Source organism: Nicotiana tabacum, chromosome 5 (genome assembly GCF_000715075.1).
Source record: "Nicotiana tabacum cultivar K326 chromosome 5, ASM71507v2, whole genome shotgun sequence".
Classification (NCBI taxonomy): Eukaryota; Viridiplantae; Streptophyta; class Magnoliopsida; order Solanales; family Solanaceae; genus Nicotiana; species Nicotiana tabacum.
Genome location: NC_134084.1, coordinates 51,970,308 through 51,993,944, shown reverse-complemented (window position 1 = coordinate 51,993,944; position 23,637 = coordinate 51,970,308). Strand labels below are relative to the sequence as shown.

The window sequence follows — 23,637 nt, the reverse complement described above, 5'->3', positions numbered from 1 at the left end:
CTTTATACCTATTGAGGTCAGATTTTGGGTTTAGGACTTTTAGGTCCATTTTGTTATTTGGAACTTATTTGCAAAATTTGGTGTAATTTCGAGTTCGTTTGATAGGAATCGAACGCTTGGATGTGTTTCTAGCGATTCTTGAGTTTTATTTTGAATTTCATGTGGTTTGATGTCCAATTTATGGTTCCAGATGTTATTTTAGTATTTTAATAGCGCGAACAAGTTCGTATGATATTTGTTAGACTTGTGTGGATGTTTGGTGTGGAGCTTCGAGGGCTCGAGCGAGTTTCGGATTGGTTTGAATTCATTTTTAGGTTGCCGGTGTGTTGGTGCTCCAGTTATCGCAATTGCAATTACTAGCATCACAATTGTAAAGTAGGCAGGCAGGGCTCAGGTATTGCAAATGCGATGCCTTACTCGCCATTGGGAAGAAAGGCTTGGGGCTGGGTTAGTCGCAATTGCGACCAAATAAGGGACAGACGTCACATTTGCAAAGTCAGTATCGTATTTGCGACATTTCCCCAGACTATCATGCCACAACATAAGTCACATCTGCACGACAAAGACCTCGTACCATAATTTAAATTATACTTGCACGGTAAAGACCTCGTGCCACATTATAATAAGATTTCCGTTTCAATTGCCAAATAACATGTTCAAGAGAACTTTTCAAGAATCAAATATATTAATGCATGACAATAACTTTTTCATCTCGTTAATCCGTTATGCTACCAACAACTCAACAAAGTATGAGATATCAACTCCACGTCGGTAAATCAATCTTGGCAACCAAATTATCAAGTAATAATAGAGACATAGTTGGGCATGCTAAATGCAATGCAACAAAATATATAAAAATGCATGACACACATAAGAAAGTCACATGCATACTCAAGGATGTCATCCTCTTACCACCACATAAACATACATAATACAAATCACCTCTAGGCCATCACATTACATCCCTATAATGCCACCCTTATTTTGTCGCATGCGCATCACAATGAAATGGCTCCCCTATGTCACTACATGCGTATAAACCACCCTTATCTCACCACAAACGCATCACAATAAAATGCCTCCCATATGTTACCGCATCCGCATCTCACCACCTTTATACTCCACACAACATCAATCAACCCACACAACATATCCACATATGCCATAATTATCACAACAATTCAAGATAACAATTTATCATTAAGAGGCATATCCTCACAACTCATCAATAAAGCGCACAAGGACATGAACAATATAAATGCGGATAAAGCATGACTATGACTAAATCATTTATAGCAACCAAGTACAAGTAGTCATACAAAGGATCACATATGTATCACAAAGTGCACGTGTCCCAATCAAGGCACATACAAGAGAAAGTCCATAACTTACGTGTATCTATCTCTGAGGCAAATATAGAATAAGTTTTAATATTTGCTCATCGTGTTTAACATAAGGTACTAATAGCCTCAATATTCCTCTAGCATGATTTATTTTACTCAGATAGTCTATTAATTAAATAATACATGGAATCAAATAAAACACACAAACAAATAAGGCATAAAGTAAGCTAGAATCTACCCCGAGCATGAATACCCATGGCACATGTATATACTCTTGTCACCTCATATATACATCACCCCCGCGTGTAGCGAACAATATCAATTAGTAGTAAAAATTTCTTCAGCTAAAACTAGGCAAGACACTTACCTCAAACAAGCCAAATCAGTACTCTAAAAATGCTTTCCCGCGCGAATCGACCTCCAAATGACTTGAATCTAGCCAAAAACAACTCAATAACATCAAATAATGCCAAACCAAAACGATAAAGTTCGAATCTTTAATCAAATACTCAAAGTGAGCTCCACGATCACGAAAGCTAACAACCCACAGAAGCGCAAGCATGAGCTCCTCTGGGTAACGCGGAAGCTAACGAGCCAACTGCCTCCAGCAACACTCCGCAATTGCGAAGTGACGAGTGATAACGCATTAGTTAGCTCCACTAGCTTATGCGAACGCAGGACCTCATCCCGAATGCGATGCATGAATTGCCAGCTGCCCAATAATCTTGTACACGATCGAGTAGCTACATGCATGATCGCGTAACACATCAGATGCACTACAAACCAACACTGGCCAACACCTCTAAAATAGTCTGAAACTCCCCGAATCGCACCTGAGGTCCTCGGGACCCCATCCAAATATGCCAACAAGTCCAAATACTTTACTCAAAGTTATCCAAATGCTCGGAAAATCATAAACAACATCAAAACAAGGAATCTAATATAAAGATCATTCTCTTAACTTTCAATCCTTCAAACTTCGTCGAACGCATCTGAATCCTACCAAATTAGATCAGAATGAAGCCAAACTTTGCACAAAAGTTTGAAATAACAAAATGGACCCATTCTATATCCCAGAATAACAATATGAACCCGAGACCGCAAAGTCAACTCATGTTCAAACTTATGAAATTTCTAAACCTTCAAATTGCCAACTTTCACCAAAAAGAGCCAAATCAACCTAGGAAACCTCCAATATTCGGAAATACGCCTAAGTCCAAAATCACCATACAAACATATTGGAATCAATAAAATACAAATTCGAGACCGTTCACAAAAGTCAAACCTTGGTCATCTCTTCAACTTAAAGCTTCCAAAAATGAAAATTGCTCTTCCAAATTAAATCCCGAACCACTCGAACATCGAAACCAATCATACACACAAGTCATGATACATCATATGTAGCTACTAAAGAACTCAACTACCGAACAAAATGATAAATCCCAAAACGATAGGTCGGGTCGTTACAGATAAAATCCAATAGCCGAAAACTAGTATCACACCTATATCTCGAAGAAGTTTCAAACAAGGTCAATAACACACAAACAATCGAATAGCGACACAATCTAATATCACATAAAAGAACACAGTATGAAAAGAGTAAAAGCATGCGACAAGTAAGGCAAGTACCTAGTAAAGTCATGTATCATGTAAAAGCATATAGCAGGTAAAACATCTACCAATTAAGAGCATGAATACTGTAAAAATATGTAACAAGTAAAATCATGAAATAAATAAAGGCGTTTAATAAATAAAAGTATAAAATAAATAAAGGCATAAATAAACTATTCCTACTCGTATGCTTTAGCCCATAATAATGCATATCCACTCGTCACTTTGCATATATGTAGTCTCCAAAACATAAAACATATAGCAATTAGACCAATCACGCATAATTTATTCAAATAAAAATTAACGACAATACTGGTCTTTTTCCAGAACAAAATAAAAAATTTAACACAACTTTCCCTTTCGAACAAGTCTCCAAACTACCCGAATCTAGTCAAATATTATTTAAATAAGTCAAAATAAATATTAGAAACTACTCTAATATCAAAGAGGTTTGATCTTTTATCATATTTGAAAAAGCCAACAAAAATCCAACCCCATCCCACATGATCAAAATCGAAAATTAAAACCAATTCCTGTTTACCCCTTCTCCCGAGACCAAATTAGCCCTCATAAGTTTTTCCCCAAAACCTCAATTTTTACTCTTTAAAATATAAAAATTAGGGATAAAAATCTATGGGTATTTATGCAAATAAGACAAAATTAGGTAAAAATTACTAACCAATAAAGTTGGGATAAATTTTTTTCGAAAATCTCCTGAATCCATGATCTAGGTCTCAAAAATGGTAAAAAGTGGCTAAATCAATTTATTGGCGAATGTAGCCCCCCGTGAAGACCAGTGGTTAGTGACAATTGCATTCGTGAATTCCATCTCGCATTTTCATAAGGTATCTTCCCCCTAAGCCTTCACATTCGCGGCACAACTTATGCATTCGTGAAGGGCAAATCCCCTCTGCCTCTAAGCTTCTTGGAAGCATATATGTTCGCATCAGGGCTCCCTACAAAGGTCAACTCTCTCCAAACCTTCGTGTTCGTGGTAGCCCTTCCCCATTCACGAAAGGTAAACAACCCTATTCCAAATCATCCTACAAGTACGCGAGACAAGCTCTCATGTTTGCAATGCACTATGCACCAGCAACATATCAGCTGATGTAAATAGTGCAAGAATGGCCGGAAACTACCCCAAAACTCAGTCGAGCCCCTCAAGGCCCACTTTAAACATCCACATAAGTATAATAACCTCAAAAAAACTCGCTCGAAAGCTAAAAATATCAAAAACTAAGAACTGCACATCAAAACTCAAAGATTTCAAAGTTCATAACTTTAAATTTTCAACTTTCTCACTATGCACTGAAATGGCCTCACGCCACCCCGGGACCCCAACTAAATATGCATAAAAGTAAAAAAATCATTATATGAACCTACCAAAATTATCAAAGTGCTGATACGAGATCGTTTACCAATAATGTTGACTGTAGTCAACTCTAACCATATTAAAGTTAAAAAAGACAAGTTTTTCTTTGAAAATTTACATTTAAACTTTCTGGAAATCTAGACGGACCACGTATGCAAGTCATAAACCATCAAAAAATTATATGTAAGGTCTCAAATCATGTAATGCAAAGCTAGAACTCAAAATAACATATAGGGTCGTTATATCAAATTTTGATGTTGCTACCGAGGATTGATAATCAATAGTGTTCAAAAATAATTATTGGTACTAATTCAGGAATTATTTTTTGATTTTTTTCTTATTAGTTAATTTGTATTCAATTTTTTTTTGTAGTGCCTAATAAGTGCTAGGGAGAAAAGTTTGAAGAAAATATTTCTGATATTGAACTCAAAGTATTAGGAAGGTGGAGCGCTATAAACCGAAGAAATAGTTGCAGAGTCAGCAGCTGAATGTTATCAAAAGTATACTATTTGTTTTAAGCGTAGTGAAAAGTATCAATGGTTTAACCGTCAAGCAGGCAAGTCTTCCTCTTGTTTATGCCATAAAAAATCTTACTTTGTTTATGATCTTTACAGGCATGACGATTCGTATGGATGCAATAACTCGAGGTGGAATGACTACTCAAATTTTGAAAGGAACATAAGCAATATGAAACATCCACCCCTAGAGGAGAATAGTAATTTAGAAAAGCTTATGCACAAGTTCATGAAAAAGTACTGAAGAGAGAATGTGATGACCCGATAGATCACTTTGAATTTTAGCCATTATTTCCATGTTTTGAGACCTTGGTTAGCTCTATTTAGCATTACTCAATTTGTATGTGCAGTTTGTGTCTTATTCTGGAAAGTCTTTATGTGAAAAATTGAAGAAAGTGTGAATTTTTGCCTTAAAATAATTTCAGTTAACTACGACCAATATTTTATGTAAACAGATCCAGATCAGTATTTTAACGGTCTCGTTGGGTCGGTATCTCTGATAGTAAGAAACCTCCACTTCCAACCAAGAGGTTGTGAGTTCGAGTCTCCCAAGAGCAAGGTGGGAAGTTCTTGGAGGGAAGGATGCCGGGGGTCTATTTGGAAACAGCCTCTCTACCTTAGGGTAGGGGTAAAGTCTGCGTACACACTACCCTCCCCAGACCCCACTAAGTGAGATTATACTGGGTTGTTGCTGTTGTTGTTGTTGTTGTTGTTGTCGTTGGGTCGGTATCATGATTTGGGACTTGGAAATATGCCCGGAATTGAATCCGAAAGTCCTTAACTTGATTAAACGTGATTTGTTGAAAACTAGTAATTTGAAGGTTTAAAGAATTCTGAAGTTTGACCGTAGGTTGACTTTATCACTACCGGATTCTGATTTCAGTTTCAGGACTTGGTATAGGTTTATTGTACTATTATTGGCATGTATGTAAAATTTGGCTCAAAACGGAGTTGATTTGACATGATTCGGACGCTCGGTTCTAAATTTGAAAGTTTTTAAGTTTTTTATTTTATTTTAAATTTCATGCATTTTGATGTCCGATTCGTAGATCTATGTGATATTTTGGTATTTTAATCGTGAGAGAGAGAGAGTCCTTATGATGTTATTACACTTTTGTGCATGTTTGGTTTGAAGCCCCGATGGGCTCAGGTGAGTTTTGGATAGGCTACAGATCGATTTTGCACTTAGAAGTTGTTGGTTTTCACTGTTGTTGATGTCTGGTGTGTTGTTCTTTGCGTTCACAAAGCTCCTCCCGCGATCACGAAGGGTAACCTGGGGCTGGGGAGGTTTTCTTCTATGCGAACGTGGTCAAGAGGTCGCAAACCCGAAGAATCAAAGGGATTACCCTTCGCGAATGCGACCCTTCACTCGCGAACACGATGGGTAAGGGATTCTGGGGGGGAGACAGGGATTTGTTCTACGCGAACACGAGCCCAAGATAACGAACGCGAGCCCAAGATCGCAAACGCGATAGCCGGGGGAGGGGGGTAGACCATCACGAACGCGTGCAACCTCTCGCGAACGCGAAGTCCACTTGGGGGGCTGCTCTTTGCGATCGCATTAGGCCCTTCGCAAACGCGAAGAAAACCTGACGCCCATTGACTTAAATATCTCAAAGTAAGGATTTAACCCATTTTTCACCATTTTCAAGTTTGAACTCTGCCTAGAGGCGATTTTGAAGAGAAATTTCATCCCAACTTCATAGGTTAGTAGATTCTAACTTGTTTCCTTCCATTTCCATAAAACACCCATTGATTTCTAACCTTTAATCTATGTTTTTTCATGGTAAAAATTAGGGATTTAGATAAAAATTGGGGATTTTGAGAACTTGAGGTCGGATTTTGAAACTAATCACTTATTCAGGCTCAGGGATGAATGAGTAATTGGGTTTTGATCTGAATCTCAAGTTTTGACCAATCGAGCCCGATGTTGACTTTTGTTGACCTTTTTTGAAAACCATTAAAGATTGAATCTTTTTCACTAATGGTAGTTTCTAAAGCTTATTTTGAATTGTTTGAACTATATTTGGTTAGATTTGATTGGTTTGGAGGCGAATCTTAGAGGAAAGGCCCCGGTTGAGCTTTGATTTGATTGTGGAGTGAGGTAGTGTTGGATCTAACCTTGACTTAAGATAATTAGAAAATTTTGAACTATGTGTTGTGTGGATTATGTGAGAAAACATCGCATATGTAAGGTGACGAGTGTATATATGCCTTCAAGATATGTGTTTCCATGTTTCTCGTTATTTCGTGAGTTATCTTATTCCATGCCTTAATTATTACATGGTTTATTTGACTTCTATGCCATAATTGTTATTACTCATTTAATTATTCTTGTATTAAATTATTCGTCCCTTCCATGACTTCGTGCTTATTTGCTACTTGCTTTAATTGTTTTACTTGCACACCTTGCTTGACACATGATTTGCTTGTCCTATTATTATTGTAATATTTGTTGTATTCTAAGATGTAGTTTCATTTGAGTGAGTCGTTGAGTTTGTCAGACACCGATAAACTTGTAAAGTAGAAACTTCGAATTTCAAAAATTCTTTGATTATCATGTGGTCCTTTATTGCCTTGTACTTTTACTCTTTGATGTAGAAATTCTTGTAAATTGAGTTATTGGATTGTTTCTGTTAATTGAAATTGTTTGGGGATCGAATTACACTCCGTAACGGAAATTGAAAGATAATGAATTTAAATAGTGGAATAAGGGCGGACACTTGATGTTGGAAAATGATGATATGGTGGGATTGGTAACGGATTGTATACGTGGTACTTGATATTGATAAATTATGATATAGTGGGATCGGGTTACGCACCACAACGGCTTGTACATGTGGTACTTGATGTTGATAAAGAATATGATATGATGGGATCGGGTTGCGCGCCACAACGGATTGTGTGTGATGTACTTGTTGTTATTGTTGTATTTACTTTGGCATTTTTATATGAGATTACGAGACTTATTATTCCGGGTTCTCTAATAATGAGGTTTGAATTCATTTTCACAAGTTAATTGCTTTACTTCCATTTCTGGTCTCTAATAGTGAGGTTAGTAGTAGTATTATTATTGTTATTATTACTCCATCTGTTCCAGTTTATGTAAACCTATTTTCTTTTTAGTCCGTTCCAAAATGAATGAACCCTTTCTAAATTTGGTAATAATTTAGCTTGAAATTATAATTCTACCCTTAATGAGAAACTTTTATAACCACACAAATACTCTGGGCTTCTTTTTGACTTGTTTAGTTCCATAAGTCTTCATTTTTTCTTAAACTCCGTGCCTAGTCAAACAGGTTCACATAAATTAAAACGGAGGGAGTATTATTGTTATTATTATTATTGTTGTTGTTGAGTACATGTTATTGTAAGTAGCCCGTTTTAGCCTTGTCACTACTTCGTCGAGGTTAGGCTCGATACTTACAGAGTATATGAGGTCGGTTGTATTCATACTACACTCTGTACTTCTTGTGCAGATATCGGAGTTGGTCCTAGCTGCTTTCAGTAGCTTTTGCTCGAATTCAGTCGCTTACGGAGACTTGAGGTACAGCTACTCGGCGTTCATAGCCTTGAAGTCCCTTTCCTCCCTTTCTTTACTGTTTTATTGAGTTTTAGAATAGTGTATTTTGTTCAGACCATGTTTGTAGCACTCTAGATGTTCATGTACTCGTGACACTAGCTTCTAGGTTATGTTTAGGCTTCGCTGTTCGGTATTATTTTACTTTACTTCAAACGTATATCGTTTTCATTGTTAATATCATGTTATAAATTGGTAAAATCAGTTAATTTTCTGTTCATGTCGGCTTGCCTAGCAAGTAGATGTTAGGCACCATCATGACCCTGAGGTCAGGATTCCTAGTCATGGCATTAAAAATCTTACAAAACAATCGAGTCAGTTAATAAGTATGATGTTACAAAATCCATTGCAATGTGGTGATGATTATTTGCGGGAAATATCCTATGAGAATATCCAAGAGGATGATCATATAAAGAGAGAAGTTACCACTCTACAAGAGGACTCAAATTCAATTGAGATGATTGAAGATAAGTTTTTGGTTGACTATGAAGCAGTAGAAGAAAAGTTCAACCTCCCATCGACCCTTCTAGATAAGCTTTAGAAGAAGAGAATGAGAAACAATTCGACCTAGACGTGTCAGAGGAATATTTCAATGCCAGAGGGGAAAATTTAAAGAGCTAGGAGCATGCATCGAGGCCGCGCAAAGCGCGAACCTTGGCACGCCCCCCAGCTCTCCTATACGAACTTGGAGTGTCAAGTTCTGCTCCATACAAAACCTAATTAATATAAATACATCCTAAAACGTCTTATTTAAGGGGGAAAACACTGTGGAGGATGACAATACTTTTGAGGCAATGATACGTTAGGAGCAAAGAGGAAGGTTCAGTTTTTCCTTTCTTCATTGTTAGTATCAATTCAGATTATATTTCTATATAATAATATTATGTGTAGCTAATTTTTTCATCTAGTATTATAATAGAACCTTTTATAAGATGAGTTCTTGTTATGTTTTAATATAATTGAGCCTCTGAATTTCTCTACTTATTCAAGTATATGCTTATTTCAATTGATTGAATGGTCATCGATTAGCTATGCCTATTTATTATGTGTTGCTTAAGAGAAAATATATATTTAGATAAATGTTGAAAAACGTTAGAACAACATCACTCCTTACGTATATCTGCAACGATCGCTTATCCTTTTTTGGACTAAAGTTGGGCGTGACGAATGTGAAGGTTAAGGGAATTGAGCAAACAACAAAGATAGGATTCGACTCTATATTTGAAATCAGTTGGATCTTATTAAGTGAAAAACTTGAGAAATAGAACTTGATTTGTAGCCGTATCTGTTAGAACATCAAGAGTCAAGACAGAAGTTGCAAAACCAACATTGAGTAGTTTTTTTTCTAACAAAGCAAGGTTCTTAGTCTTTTAGATGCCTCCAAGATGCTCTCTCTGCGTCCGAAACCAGAAATTCTTATGTACCCTTCACCACCTGGACCAAATCCAATCCCAGGGACTGTAATTATGTGTGTCTTCTCAAGAATCCAATTGAATACATCCCATGACCTTGAATGTGGGAAATGAACCCAAACATAAGGCGCATTGCTACCTCCATAAACTCGAAATCCCAGTGAAGCAAAAGTGTCAACCAAAATCTTTGCATTCTCCTTGTAGTAGTCTACCTTAGACATAATTTCCTGTAAAAATGGTGACATTACATATTTAAAAATTCTTTTGAGCATAAGTGAAATAGCATCTCTAATTTTACCTTGAAACCCTCCAGGGAGAGACAGGCCAGACCACCAGCCTGAGCTATGTTGGAAGCACCATTAAAGGTAGTACATATAACGCGATTGAAATCGAGTATAACAGGAAAGCCATTTGAGTATAGGAGTTCCTTAGGTACTACAGTCCATCCAAGACGGACACCTGTGAATCCAGCCATCTTGGAGAAGGATGAAATCTCAATGGCAACCTGTAAGATAAAAATAATTTAGATAAATGATTGAACAATGGAGCTAAGTGAATAGGAACAAATTCAATCACCTTTCTGGAACCAGGGATCTCATAGATAGACTTAGGGCTTGAGTCTGAAACATAAGCAGCATAAGCAGAGTCATAGACAATGATTGAACCATTTAGTTGGGCAAACTCTACAAGTTGCTGCAATTGTGCCCTTGATGCTGCATGACCACTAGGATTGTTTGGAGAGCAGAAGAAGATAACATCTGTTCTTTCAGTTTTGGAAAGATCTGGGAAAAAATCATTCTCAGGGCTACACTTCATATACTTTATATTTCCATACTTCCCCGACTCATTCCTTAACTCACCACTCTGCCCCATAATCACACTTGAATCTATATATCCCTGCACAAATTAGTTAATTAGTTCCACAAAAACTCTTTAATTTATTAATGTTTTCGGCTAAACTCACTGGAAATGATGGATCCTGTACAGCAATTGACACATTGGAACCAAGAAGGAGCTGCATAAAAACATTACTACTGTGTCATGAGTAGACATATTAAACAAGTCTTTTTTTTCTTAACCTGTCTGGGGAATATAGGATAGTTTAGGTACCTGAACTCTGGAGAGATCGCACTGTGCACCATCAGATACAAAAACCTCTGTTTCTTCTACTGAAAGATCTTTATAGAATGTTTCTACAATTTCTCTTCTTAGTTCCTATGAAATTAAATGGGAAAATATATTACTTTCTGTGCATAAGTTTTGCTATGCAATATTTTGCATGTTAGGGCAACAAGAAAAAAAAAGAGAGAAAATAATCCCACCTTGTTCCCCTGTTCCAGTCCGTAGCCTGTATAACCTTGATGTGTTGAAAGAGCACGTGCGTACTGCAAATAAAAACGACAAATCATTCATATTGAAAAAAAATTGTACGTTTAAAATTTTGTTGTTGGTCGTGGAATTTCATTGTACATATCTTCTATAGGGTTGATGTATTTGTAGCAGGGCCGACTCTAACGTAGATCCAAGTAATAAGGCTTTTGCCTTAGGCCCCAAATTTTTTGGGCCCCATTTTTTTTTAGATATAATAGATTTATAGGTATTTAAAAAAATGGAAAAGAGTTTAAAATGTCCTTAAACTATTGAAAAAGGTTTTAAAATACCCTTAATCCACTTATTGGGCTAAAAATATCCCTCCATCTACTTTTTGGTTCACTTATACCCTTTAACCGTTAGGTCAATGCTAAATTAAAAATAATTACTATTCTTTTTGTAAAACTAAAAAAAAAAAAAATTCGTTTTTTTAAACTAATGCACCAATTCCACTAATTTAGTAAAGTCTTCTTAATTTTTTCAGCCTTTACAAAAAACAATTCAGTTTTTACAAAAAAAATATTTTTTTCAGTTTTTTCAGATTTTTAAAGAATTTTTTTTGTAAAAAGTGAAAAAAATATATTCAACAAAATATTTTCGTTTTTGAAAAATATTTTTTTTCATTTTTTTCGTTTTATTTTCATTTTTCAGTTTCTTTTTAAAGAAAAAATATTTTCGTTTTTTTAAAAAAACTGAAAAAATGAAAAAAAAAATTCGAAAACGAAAATATTTTATTAAAAACATTTGTTTTCAGTTTTTACAAAAAAATTCTTTAAAAAACTGAAAACAATGAAAAAAATATTTTTTTTTTGTAAAAACTGAATTATTTTTTGTAAAAACTAAAAAGAAGAAGAAGAAGACTTTACTAAATTAGTGGACTATTGGTGCGATAGTTTAAAAAAACGAAAATATGTAATTTTTTTTTTAAGTTTTACAAAAAGAATAATAATTATTTTTAATTCAGCATTGACCTAATGGTCAAAGGGTATAAGTAAACCAAAAAGGTGGATGAAAGGGTATTTTTAGCCCAATAGGTGGATGAACGGTATTTTTAAACTTTTTTCCAATAGTTTAGGGGCATTTTGAACCTTTTTCCATTAAAAAAAATAATATTTAGTACTTTTCGTATAAAAGTAGAGTTTTTCTATAATAGTTGTCTCAAAGAAAAGAAGTTTTCAAGATTATAATTGATAAAATCTTACCTAAGATTAACAATGTCTCAAGATAGATTAAACTTGTTGGCTATATTATCAATTGAAAAGGAATTATTAGAGGAAATCGATTTTAATTTTTTTTTAAGGTCTTACATTAAACTTTGGCTTTAGGCCACACATATGTTTGAGCCGTCCCTAATTTGTACAAGCAACATGGAGTTTTAAATGGCGTATAGTGATGGCTCAACCTACAAACCCTCTTTATTTTCGTTCAACCAAAGCATTATAAGACTTAACAAATAGTTGAGAAATCCTCTAGTGCTAACAGGTTATTTCGATACTAGTGGAAGCCAAGGCTAAACTTTGGAAATTGGAATGGGTATGTTTAAAATAGGGGTGTGCACTGTTTGATTTGGCGATCAAATTAAATAAAAAATGATGCAGATTTTTTTTTTTAAATATAATAAAATTTCTGAACTTTGAAATCATAGGCTATTACTATTTGGTCTGATTTGGACCATTCTTCGCCAATATTTAAAACAGCATATCTTCAATAGAAACTGCTTAAATCTTTCAAACTTGTTTTTAATGGCCCTTGTCAGGAATTCACACACCAACCATTTGCAAATTCCAGTATATTCAGAGGAAAATCTTTGGGATATGCAAAAAAATAAAAAAGGAAAGAAAGAAAGTTAAGAGAAAAGGGTTCACACAATTTATTTTATTTTCCGTCAACAACCACCAAATAATAAACAAATTAAACAAATTATTTGTTTGCCTTTTTCTTCTCTAAGGGGATGCAAACCCTATAATCGTATAGTCTTAATGAATAGAATATTCAAATAGCTTCTTTTCGTCACAGATTTACTTGCAAAGCAGATATCTAATACTCTCTCCGTTCCAGTTTATACGAACCTATTTACTTTTTGATCCGTTTAAAAAAAAATAATTCTTTTCTAAATTTGGAAACAATTTAGTTTGAACTTCCGATTCTACCATTAATAAGAAGCTTTTATAACCACACAAATACTTTGGACCCCCTTTTAACTTGTTTATAATCACAAATTCAAATAGTCTTATCATTTCTTAAATTTCGTGCCCAATCAAATAATTATGTTCACGTAAATTGAAATGGAGGAAGTAGTTGATCATCTTACGCACATTAGACATGCTCAAGGCTACAGGCTGGGGTAAGGGCTGTGTAGTGTCGCCGATCCCAAGGCTTATTACTTTAGCATTTGGGTACTTCTCCATATGCTTAACCTCCCTATCTAAGATCTGCTTAAACAAACCATTAGCTAACAAAAGACAATATCCCACCATCAAAAATATCCAAATCACACTAGCCTCTAATTACATTCTTCCACTTAAACCATCAAAAGCTAACATGGATAATGTTAAATTATTTTCGGTACACCAAATTTATTTTAAAATATTTGATACTCCCTCTGATCTCAATTTAGACGACACATTTGGATTATCGAGATTCAATTTGACTAAACTTTGAAGTTAAATTGGATTAGTTTAATCTAATTTTTAAAACTAAAATTTAAATATTCAAAAACTATACGAAAAGTACTATAAGTTGTAATTCTTTCTCATGTCAATATAATTTAAAAAATATTTTAAAAATATTATTAAAACTTCACTCAATTTGACTCTCGATAAGAGAACGAAATTGTCATTATTGAAATGGAAGGAGTACTTTTTTAAAAAAAGAATTAAATTAATATACTTCTTTTTCTAAATCTACTCATGTGCTCAAATTAGTAAAGGGCTATTAAGTATAACGTTTAAGAGAGAAATAAATAGTAGTTATGTTAATAAACTTATGATTAATAATAATGCTATTAAATGTCTTTTTTAAGGCATATACAAAAAAAGGAATTAAAATTTTTGCATTAAAAGGACAAAGATGCACTCATGCACCCAAGAGAGATCTCAAGTTTGCTAACCTCGGGAAACAAATAGTTAGTTTGCAACTTCTCCAAGTTTGGGTTGCGGGCTACTCTTGTCGAATAATAACCTGCACTCGCTGCATGGATTTGTATTTCCACTTCATCAAAAATGTAAAAGAAAATTTATAATAAAGCCATAATTCACTTCAATTTCACGTACCAATTCCCTGATCTCCTTGAACTTTCAAACTGCATATGTGAAAGAAGAACATGATTTAATACACAATGTTACATATATAGAGAGAGAGTAAACAGGACGCGGGTAGCGACCCGAGGCAGAAGAATATTATAATACGAATTAGTTAAGTGGTCGAAAAAATTTCACCTAGCTCTAGGCTTCAAGAAAAGCGAAGTGGATATGGAAAACATCTTGTACATATTCTCTGTTCTCAATATTCTTGACAATTCTGAGATGTTGAGGTGGTTATGTTATGAAAAGTTAGATGGAGGATGTATTTATACCCTTCGGAATAGAAGAGATGACGAGGGAATGCAGCTACAATTTCTAAGGCACATGTCAATGTGTCAAAAGAAAATGCAAAGCATAATATTAAGTTTAATGATTGTTGTGAGGAAACCCCTAATCATGCATGACCATTTGAGATCAAGTCGTTCACACTACATCCGTCAAATTAAACCACGCTACTGTTTCATTGTTCTAACTTCTTATTTATAATAATGCATGCTATGACTTTCGGCCCATTTTATCTATCATTTAAAATTACTGTGCACATCTTATGAAAGGTATTTTATAGTTTTAATCGTAGGAACATTTGCCTAAACTTTTCTTTATCTCTTCTTAAACAGCTCACTTGATTGCGAAAAATTCACTAATTAGAACGGTAATGATAGATTTTTTTTTTAAAAAGGAAAAATTACTTATTGACCTTACTTACTACATGAGCCACATCATTTATCAGGGATAGTGATTAATCAAATACTTGTTGTGACGGTAGTCTATTTTCTTGTGGAAAATTTGGAAAAGTATCGACACAAGTTTCTGTCCAAAGCCACCTAGCTAGAAGTCATGCCTAATGGTATAAGGGGACATACTATTGTTCAATTCGTTAAAAGACATATATTGTATCCTAGATAATGTTGACCTACTCCCTCGGTCACTTTTACTTGGCACCTTTTGACTTTTCACGTTTCTTAAAAATAATAAATGAAGCGTATAATTTACCATAATACTCATATTAATTGATGCATATTTTATTGGATTTGAGAAATTGATTTGAAATGAGTAATAAATACTATAGGTAAAACGGAAAAAAATTTGTTGTCTTCTCTTGATATGCGTAAAGTGCCAAATAGAAGTGAACACTTATTTTTAGTATACATGCAGTAAAATGACTGGAGGGAGTAATAGTCAAGCAGGCATTGGAATTGACGAAATAGTAAGTAGATGTATGTATATATATTAATGAGAAAGGTCAAGAATCAGATGGAGAAATGTGCAAAGACTTGCAATAAAAGAATAATTGAATTTTAAATTTTTGGGTATCATAAAGCGAGTAAAGGCCCATTCTTGAATGGAATGTTTATTTAACCCATGTTTTATGTAGGTAAACTTAACCAATAAGAACATGTAACTCTTTATAAATATGTTTGATATGGTAAGCTAAAAAATAGAGTGAAAGAACATGTTTCAACTAGTTAATTAAATTGCACTGAATGTAAATGTTCGTGAGCTATATGAATATATGTAATCAGAGGCGGATGTAGAGTGTTGACGGCGGGTTCAATTGAGCCCATAACTTTTTACGTGGAGTAAAAATTTATATGTAAAAATTCGTTAAAATTATAAAAATAGTATATATGAACCTATAACTTTACAAATATAATGGATTCAATATAATGCTAAAACTTTAAAAATTGAACCCATAAAGTATAAATCTTGGATTCGCCTCTGAACGTAATATTATAATAGTGACTGATTTTAACTGGGGGAGAAGACATTTCATCAAGAATTTCTCCTAAATACTTTTAGACCAAGATGTCAGGACCTTCCTGAAGATAATTGCGAATCGTTTAATTTATTCATTCTACCTTGGAAATTTCTAAGAAGTTGAGGGAAGTAGCTCGTTTCCAGATGATGTTTTAGCAATGTATATATCAAAATATAGTATCTGTTTTGTTAGTGTCATTCGCCATAGTTAGTAAAGTTGTTGCCATGTGACCAAGAGGTCACGGGTTCGAACCGTGAAAACAATCTCTTGTAGAAATGTACGGTAAGACTGCGTACAATACGCCCTTATGGTCCAGCTGAGCTTAATACATCGAACTGCCCTTTAGTGTCATTGAACGCATAATAAGTACATCAACGATGGATTTGTTTTCCTACTTGTTGCTGAGTTCCATACGATTCATCAAAATACATGCACCAAACTTCACAATCCTTCGACTTTTCTGTTAAATTTCCACAGATGATCATTTCACTTTCCACAAAACTTCTGAAAGAGACTCGTATCTAAAATTAGACATAATTTCCTACAACCTTCTTTATTAATAAACACATTAAACAAAAGGACGGCCATAAACATTCTTTTTCTAATACATGCACGCAGCTTTTCTTTGATTTAATTTGGATTGCAAACACAATCATCGACTTTCCCGAATTACAAAAAACCTCCATTTTTTCCAAGTTAAGTTCTACGCATCAAAGCTTAAAAAATATATATTGTAAAATTTGTTTGGTTATTTATAAGGTATACATCCATAATAATTATATCAATTGGTAACTAGGTAAAAAGAGTAACTCCATGCTATTAAAGATTAAATTTAAAATATAAAAATCTTTACATTATCAATGATATAATATAAATCCTTTTAAAAATGAAATATAAAAACATCATACCCCTAATACGGTCAATTTAACCAAAAAACGAGAAAGAAGATGAAAGGCCTACTAGAAAAGGAAACATCACAAGCTACAATTTGGTTTGGATTTTGCGCTATTCAATTGAAGACATACAACAGGCGCATCATTTTTCCAAGAAAAACACCAAAGGGTGAGGTAGGATACAGGAATCCGTCAACCCTTAGATGTCTTTGGTCGAATTTTGGGAGTTGTAACGATCTGGTCGGTCGTTTCAAGAGTTATAGCCCCGTTCCTTCATTTTTTGCTTTTTTTTTTGTGTTCTTCAGCTGTATTTTGACTTACCGGGTTAGTTGATTCGGGTCCGGAATGGTTTTGGAGTAAATTGAGACACTTAGTCTCTTTTGCGAAGGTTTCAGCTGGGAAAGTTGACCGGATGTTAACTTATGTGTAAACGACATCGAATTTGAATTTTGATGATTCTGTTAGCCGCATTAGGTGATTTTGGACTTAAAAGCGCGTCTGGAATGTGATTTGGAGGCCCGTGGTAGAATTAGGCATGAATTGGCAAAAGTTGGAATTTTGGTAATTTTGGCCGGCAGTGGAAATTTCGATATCGGGGTTAGAATGGAATTCCAAAAGTTGGAGTATGTTCGTGGTGTCATTTCTGACTTGTGTGCAAAATTTGGGGTCATTCGGACGTGATTTGATAGGTTTCGACGTTGTTTGTGAAATTTGAAAGTTTAGAAGTTCTTAGGCTTGAATCCGAGGATAATTTGGTGTTTTGATATTGTTTTGAGTGATTCGAAGACTCGACTAAGTTTGAATGATGTTATGGGATGTGTTGGTATGTTGGTTGAAGTCCCGAGGGCCTCGGGTGAGTTTCGGGTGGTTAACGGACTTGGTTTTTGGTTGGCAACATGGCTGAATTGCTGATATCTCGTATCAGCTATTTCTAGTTCCCTTGTACGCGATCGCAGGAGTCCATTCGCGATCGCGTAGGCTTATTTGGGGGCAGAGGTAAGTATGTTCTATGCGATCGCAGAGTTAGGATCGCGAGCGTGTTGGTGTGCGAAGCTGTGCATCGCGAACGCGTGGCTGATATCGCGTTCACATAGAAGGATTTGGAGCGGTAGTGAGGCGAAGGAATTTGCTGTATGCGATCGCGTACAGTTGGGCGTGTTCGCGTAGTTTTGAGAGGTTGTGATCCGCGATCGCGTGTGTATTTCCACGATCACGTGTGTATTTTCGCGATCGTGTAAGGTTAAAATGTGGGGCAGCCTGTTTGTGCTTCGCGATCGCGAGTCTATTTCCACGATCACGATGAAGGACATATGGGCAGTATATAAAAGGTTCAAAAACGAGGGTTCCATGATTTTTCACAATTCTAACATTTTTAGCTCGGTTTTGTAGATTTTTGAGAGGATTTTGAAGGTAAATCTTGAGGTAAGTTCCTAGTGATCATTTCTATTCAATAATTATGCTTCCTTACTGATTTTTCCACTTAGTTGGTGTGTTTTTAAGGTGTAATTTGGGGGTTTGAGGCTTGGGAATTAAAGAGATAATTTTGGGGATTTGAATGGCCATTTGATGTCGGATTTTGATGAATTTGGTATGGGTAGACTCATGAGTGAATGAGCTTTCTAGTTTTGTGACTTTTGTCGGATTCCGAGACATGGGTCGGGGTTCCGATTTGAGTGGATTTCGGGATTTGTGTCCAATTAACTAATTTTTCTTGTAGAATTTATTCCTTGGCCTATATTGATTGCATTATATTGCTTTTGGCTAGATTCAGGACGTTTGGAAGCCGGTTCGAGAGGCAAAGGCATTGCGGAATAGGATTTTGGCTTGATTGAGGTAAGTAACGCTTCCAAACTTGGTTCTGAGGGTTTGAAACCTCGAATTATATGTTACATGATTAGTATTGAGGTGACGCACATGCCAAGTGACGGGCGTGCGGGCGTGCACCGTGAGAATCGGGACATGGTTCATTCCATGGCACCGTTTAATGACTCTTTCTTGCTGAAATCCGTGTTTCCATCACGTGATTAAGTAAATGAGCTGTAAATCATGCTAGATATCATGTTAGGGCTTACGTCGATACTGTTGGGACCCCTAATGGTTGTTTTTTTACTGTCATCTCACTAGTCTTATTGATATTCTATACTCAGTCTTATTCATGCATTTCATATCATGTCTCAGTCTCAGTTGTTATTTATTGGCACATCATATCATTATTCCGGGCTAGTTTTCATGGCATTGTGAGCCCGTGTATGAGACTGGAGAGTGATGACTGAGTGAGGTCGAGAGAGGGATTATGAGTGAAAGTTATGGGATCGGGCTGCACGACGCAGCGGTTATGTTGATGATTATGATAGCGCTTAGGCTGTAGGAGCGCCTCCGGAGTCTGTACACCCCCAGTGAGCGCAGATGATATTATTGAGGGATGGATTTTCCTGAACATGGATTTGTCCGAAGTATTGATATCTGGAGATAGATTTCTCCACAAGGTTGGATTAACCTTTTCCTCGGTACCGAGTGACTTATAGTCATCATTGAGTATGTTCCGGGATGGATTTTCCTGGGCCGGATGGCCATACATGGTACCGAGTGGTTGAGTATGTATGTATATTCCTGGATATGGATTTCTCCTCCGGGTTGGATTATCCTTTATCATCGGAACTGGTTGACTTGTAGTCAGTGTTGTATATGTTACAGAATGGATTTCCCTGGGTCGGATGGCCATATGCAGTACTGAGTGGTTAAGTACTTGCGAGTGGGAACACACGACACATTTCATACATTCTGTACATTGGCATGTAGAATTTAGCTGAGCTTTATATCTGACATTGTACAGATCTGTATTTATTTTACTGTTTGAGCTGTATACTTGAATTGATAACATGCCTACTTTTCCTGCACAGATTATTTTTGTTACCTGTTGAGGTTAAGTTCGTCACTACCTCTCAGTCCATAATTTAGACTTGTTACTTACATGTCATGACCCCAAATACCCGGCCGCCTATCACATTACTAGGCAAGCCAACCCAAACCGTTAACCACAACAAGTTCCTTTTATAAAACCATTTTCTAACACAGGTTTAGATACCAAATTTTCATAATAAGTGTTTAAAACACAATTACATACGCGGAATGTCAAATAAACATGAAAACTACACAGCCCTGAATATCTGGTGTCACGAGTCTAGAGCCCTTACGACATAACTGACTGTCTGATACAACATAAGTCTAGAAAATATGGAAAAGAACAAGATAAGAAGGAGAAAACAGAGCTGCGGACGCCATGCAGCTACCTTGCAATCTCCGGCAAACTCTACAATGCTGAGGACCCTCACTCTGCTGCTCAGGCACTTGGATCTGCACACAAGGTACAGGGAGTAATGTGAGTACGCCAACTCAGTAAGTAACTTAAGTAAATAAGGTTTGAAAGCAGTGACGAGCAGTTAAAAATCATATAATTTGAGAAAACAACAGGATAACAAGTCAACTTCATAGTTTAAAACCAGTTTTTGTCGTAAAATCATCAAATTTCAGTTAAAACACTTGGAATCATATACTTAGCAATTTTTCCAACAGAGGCTTATTTTAAAAGAAGGGTGAAATCAGTAAAAATATCATAGCTGGGCCCCTTGGGAAAGGTATCACTCAGAATATGGCCCCTTGGGCAGCCTCTCAGTCACACGTGACTCAACTCTCATCACTCAGGCTCATTAATATCTCATATTAATAGAAATCATAGTAACCGCTGCGGCGTGCATCCCGATCCGTAATTTATAGTCGACTACGCTCACTAGGGGTGTATAGACTCCAGAGGGGCTCCTACAGCCCAAGCATCATATCGCTGCGGCGCACAGCCCGATCCAATATATATATATATATATATATATATATATATATATATATATATATATATATATATATATATATATATATATATTGCTGCAGCGTGCAGCCCGATCCATAATATATACATATAATATCCTCACTATTAAGTTCTCAACCTCTCTCAGTCATTAACCTCACAGCCTCTCGGGCACAACAATAGAAATTAGGGAACTCAGCCCAAACAGTCCTCACAATTAAAAGTGGAATGATAAAACCAACTTTAAACATTTAAAAAGGTAAAACATGACTGAGGATATGCTTTCAACAAGTAAAGTGAGGAAAACTGTAAAAATGCCCCTAAGGGCCTCAACAGGTCGGCAGAAGGCCCCAAACATGGCATATAACCCATAGTATAGTATAAATAGCTAAAGTACAGAATATCATAAGGTTCCAAATCAAATACGCGGCTTAATAGTCGCTACGGGACGGACCAAGTCACAATCCCTACCGGTGCACGTCCACATGCTCGTCACCTAGCATGTGCATCACCGCATTTATCAAAACAAGTCAAATACCGGTGTTTGTACCCTCAGTTCCAGATTTATAATGGTTACTTACCTCAAACCGGTAAAAATACTACTCTGCGATGCCTTTTCCCCTCGAATCGGCCTCCTATCGCGTCGAATCTATCCAAAATCAGAATCACGACGTCAAAATATGCTAAGGGAACGAAGCCCAAGCGAAAACAATCAAATAATACCAAGAATCCCGAAATTACCAAAACCCGACCCCCGAGCCCACGTCTCAAAACTCGATAAAAATCACATCAACGGTATCCTTATCCTCCCACGAGTCTATACATATCAAGAACACTGTAATCGGAGTCGAAATGACCCCTTAAATCCCCATTTAAAGGTCTCGTAATATCAAGCCCTAATTAACAATTTTTCTTCCTTAATCTCCACTAAAATCATGATTAAACAATGGAAAAATGATCTTAAACGCAAGTAATTAAGCTTAGGGAACTTACCCAACTGATATCCTTTGATTCCTCTTGAAATCATATGCCTTAGCCTCTTTCCCATCTTCAAAAATGGAGTATTTTGCAAAACTTCGCGAAGAAAGCAATATATACCTTCTGGCCAGGTATTTTTGCATTTACGGTTATATTTCTTCTTCTGCGGTACCGCATTTGTGGTCTGAACCACCGCATCTGCGGTCCTCACTTAAACTCCCCTTTCTGCATCTGCGATCAACTTTTCGCATCTGCGCCATCGCAGATGCGGTATTCCAACCGCTTCTGCGGTTCCTGACAACCTCTCCAAATTCCATTTCTGTGTCCAACCTTCCTCTTATGTGGTGCCTCACCTTCGGTCCCCAATCCGCAGGTGCGAAAATACCAGAAGCAGCAACTTCAGTAGCTGTAACAAAGTCCAAACTTCTCCGTTAACCATCCGAAATCACCCCGAGGCCCTCGTGACCTCAACCAAAAGCACAAACATATCCTAATACCTTATTCAAACTTGTAGCAATCATCAAAACATCTCGAACAACATCGAATCAACCTAAACACATCGGATTCAAGCCAAATTTTCTAAAATCTTCCGAATTTCGCTTTTGATCAAAAACCCAACCAAACCACATCCGAATGACTTGAAATTTTGCACGCACATCCCAAATGACTCAACGGAACTACTGCAACTCTCAGAATTCCATTCTGACCCCCATATCAAAATCTAGCCTACCAACCGAAAATCGTCAAAATATCAACTTCGCCAATTCAAGCCTAAATCTACTCCGAACCTCAAAAACTCATTCCGATCGCGCTCCTAAGTCCCAAATCACCCCCGAAGCTAACCGAATAATCAGAACTCACATCCGATCCCGCTAACATATAAGTCAACATCTAGTTGACTTTGCCAACTTAAGCTTCCTCAAAAGAGACTAAGTGTCCCAAACCTTACCAAAATCATTCCGGATTCGATTCGACCAACCCGATACCACATAACATGGATAAACAAAGCTTAAGGAAGCAGAAATAGGGAAAAACGGAGCGGTAACTCATGAGATGACCGGCCGGATTGTCACATTACTGAGTTGGTATAGTCACGTTACCCCCTGCACCTTGTGTGCAGGTCCAAGTATCTCTGGCCATGGTAGAGGTTGTTGATTTACTCAGTAGCGGATCATCGGAGATAGCGGGGTAGCTACCTGGCGACGTAGTCCTATTTTTCTCCTTCTTTATCTTCCCTTTAATGTATTTTGGTTATTCTCAAACTATGTTAGTCTTGCTATTTTCAGAATAGTTTGTAGTAGTTGCTCATGACTCAGTGACACCCCGATGTTTGGGGATTTACTTTCCGCATTTCACATTTTGAGTTCAACTCTTATTTTCTTTTATGAAATTCTGTTAAACATGATGTCTTTTGGCATAGTTTTTAATGAATTATGGTAGTATTGTGGGAGTCAACTAGCCTAATTTTATTGATAGGCGCCATCACGACAGGTTTGAGTTTAGGGTCGTGACAGGTGTAAAGAAACCCCTCGTAAGTAGTATATATCAGAACCAAAACTTTAAAGATGAAGACTATTATTTTTATCTAGACTTATCATGTCAAATCATTAAGAATAAATACTAGATGCGGAAGCATACCTGA

The 23,637-nt window shown here is 36.2% G+C and overlaps 1 protein-coding gene across 2 annotated transcripts; it reads right to left on the bottom strand.

Annotated features, from left to right (window-relative positions):
* Positions 1-9,639: 9,639 nt before the first annotated feature.
* On the bottom strand, positions 9,640-14,881 carry LOC107781072 (aminotransferase ALD1, chloroplastic-like). 2 transcript variants are annotated; one of them, XM_016601702.2, is made up of 10 exons: positions 14,642-14,879; positions 14,477-14,505; positions 14,314-14,393; positions 13,520-13,636; positions 11,156-11,218; positions 10,944-11,048; positions 10,798-10,848; positions 10,410-10,730; positions 10,132-10,338; positions 9,640-10,060 (listed from the first exon to the last, which is right to left on the bottom strand). In XM_016601702.2, exons 1-10 carry the CDS (start codon positions 14,692-14,694, stop codon positions 9,767-9,769), a joined length of 1,320 nt encoding a protein of 439 aa, XP_016457188.1. In that variant the 5' UTR covers positions 14,695-14,879; the 3' UTR covers positions 9,640-9,766. The 2 variants fall into 2 exon arrangements, with proteins under 2 accessions (XP_016457188.1, XP_016457189.1); XM_016601703.2 differs by lacking the exon at positions 10,798-10,848 and having other exon boundaries at positions 14,642-14,881.
* Between the last annotated feature and the right edge of the window lie 8,756 nt (positions 14,882-23,637).

Bases quoted from the DNA above. Each gene is read 5' to 3' on its own strand.
- LOC107781072 (XM_016601702.2), bottom strand. From the start codon at position 14,694: ATGTACAAGATGTTTTCCATATCCACTTCGCTTTTCTTGAAGCCTAGA. The intron at 14,506-14,641 runs GTGAAATTTTTT...TCACATATGCAG, and splicing joins TTCTTGAAGCCTAGAGCTAG to TTTGAAAGTTCAAGGAGATC. The intron at 11,049-11,155 runs GTGGGATTATTT...TTAATTTCATAG, and splicing joins GACTGGAACAGGGGAACAAG to GAACTAAGAAGAGAAATTGT.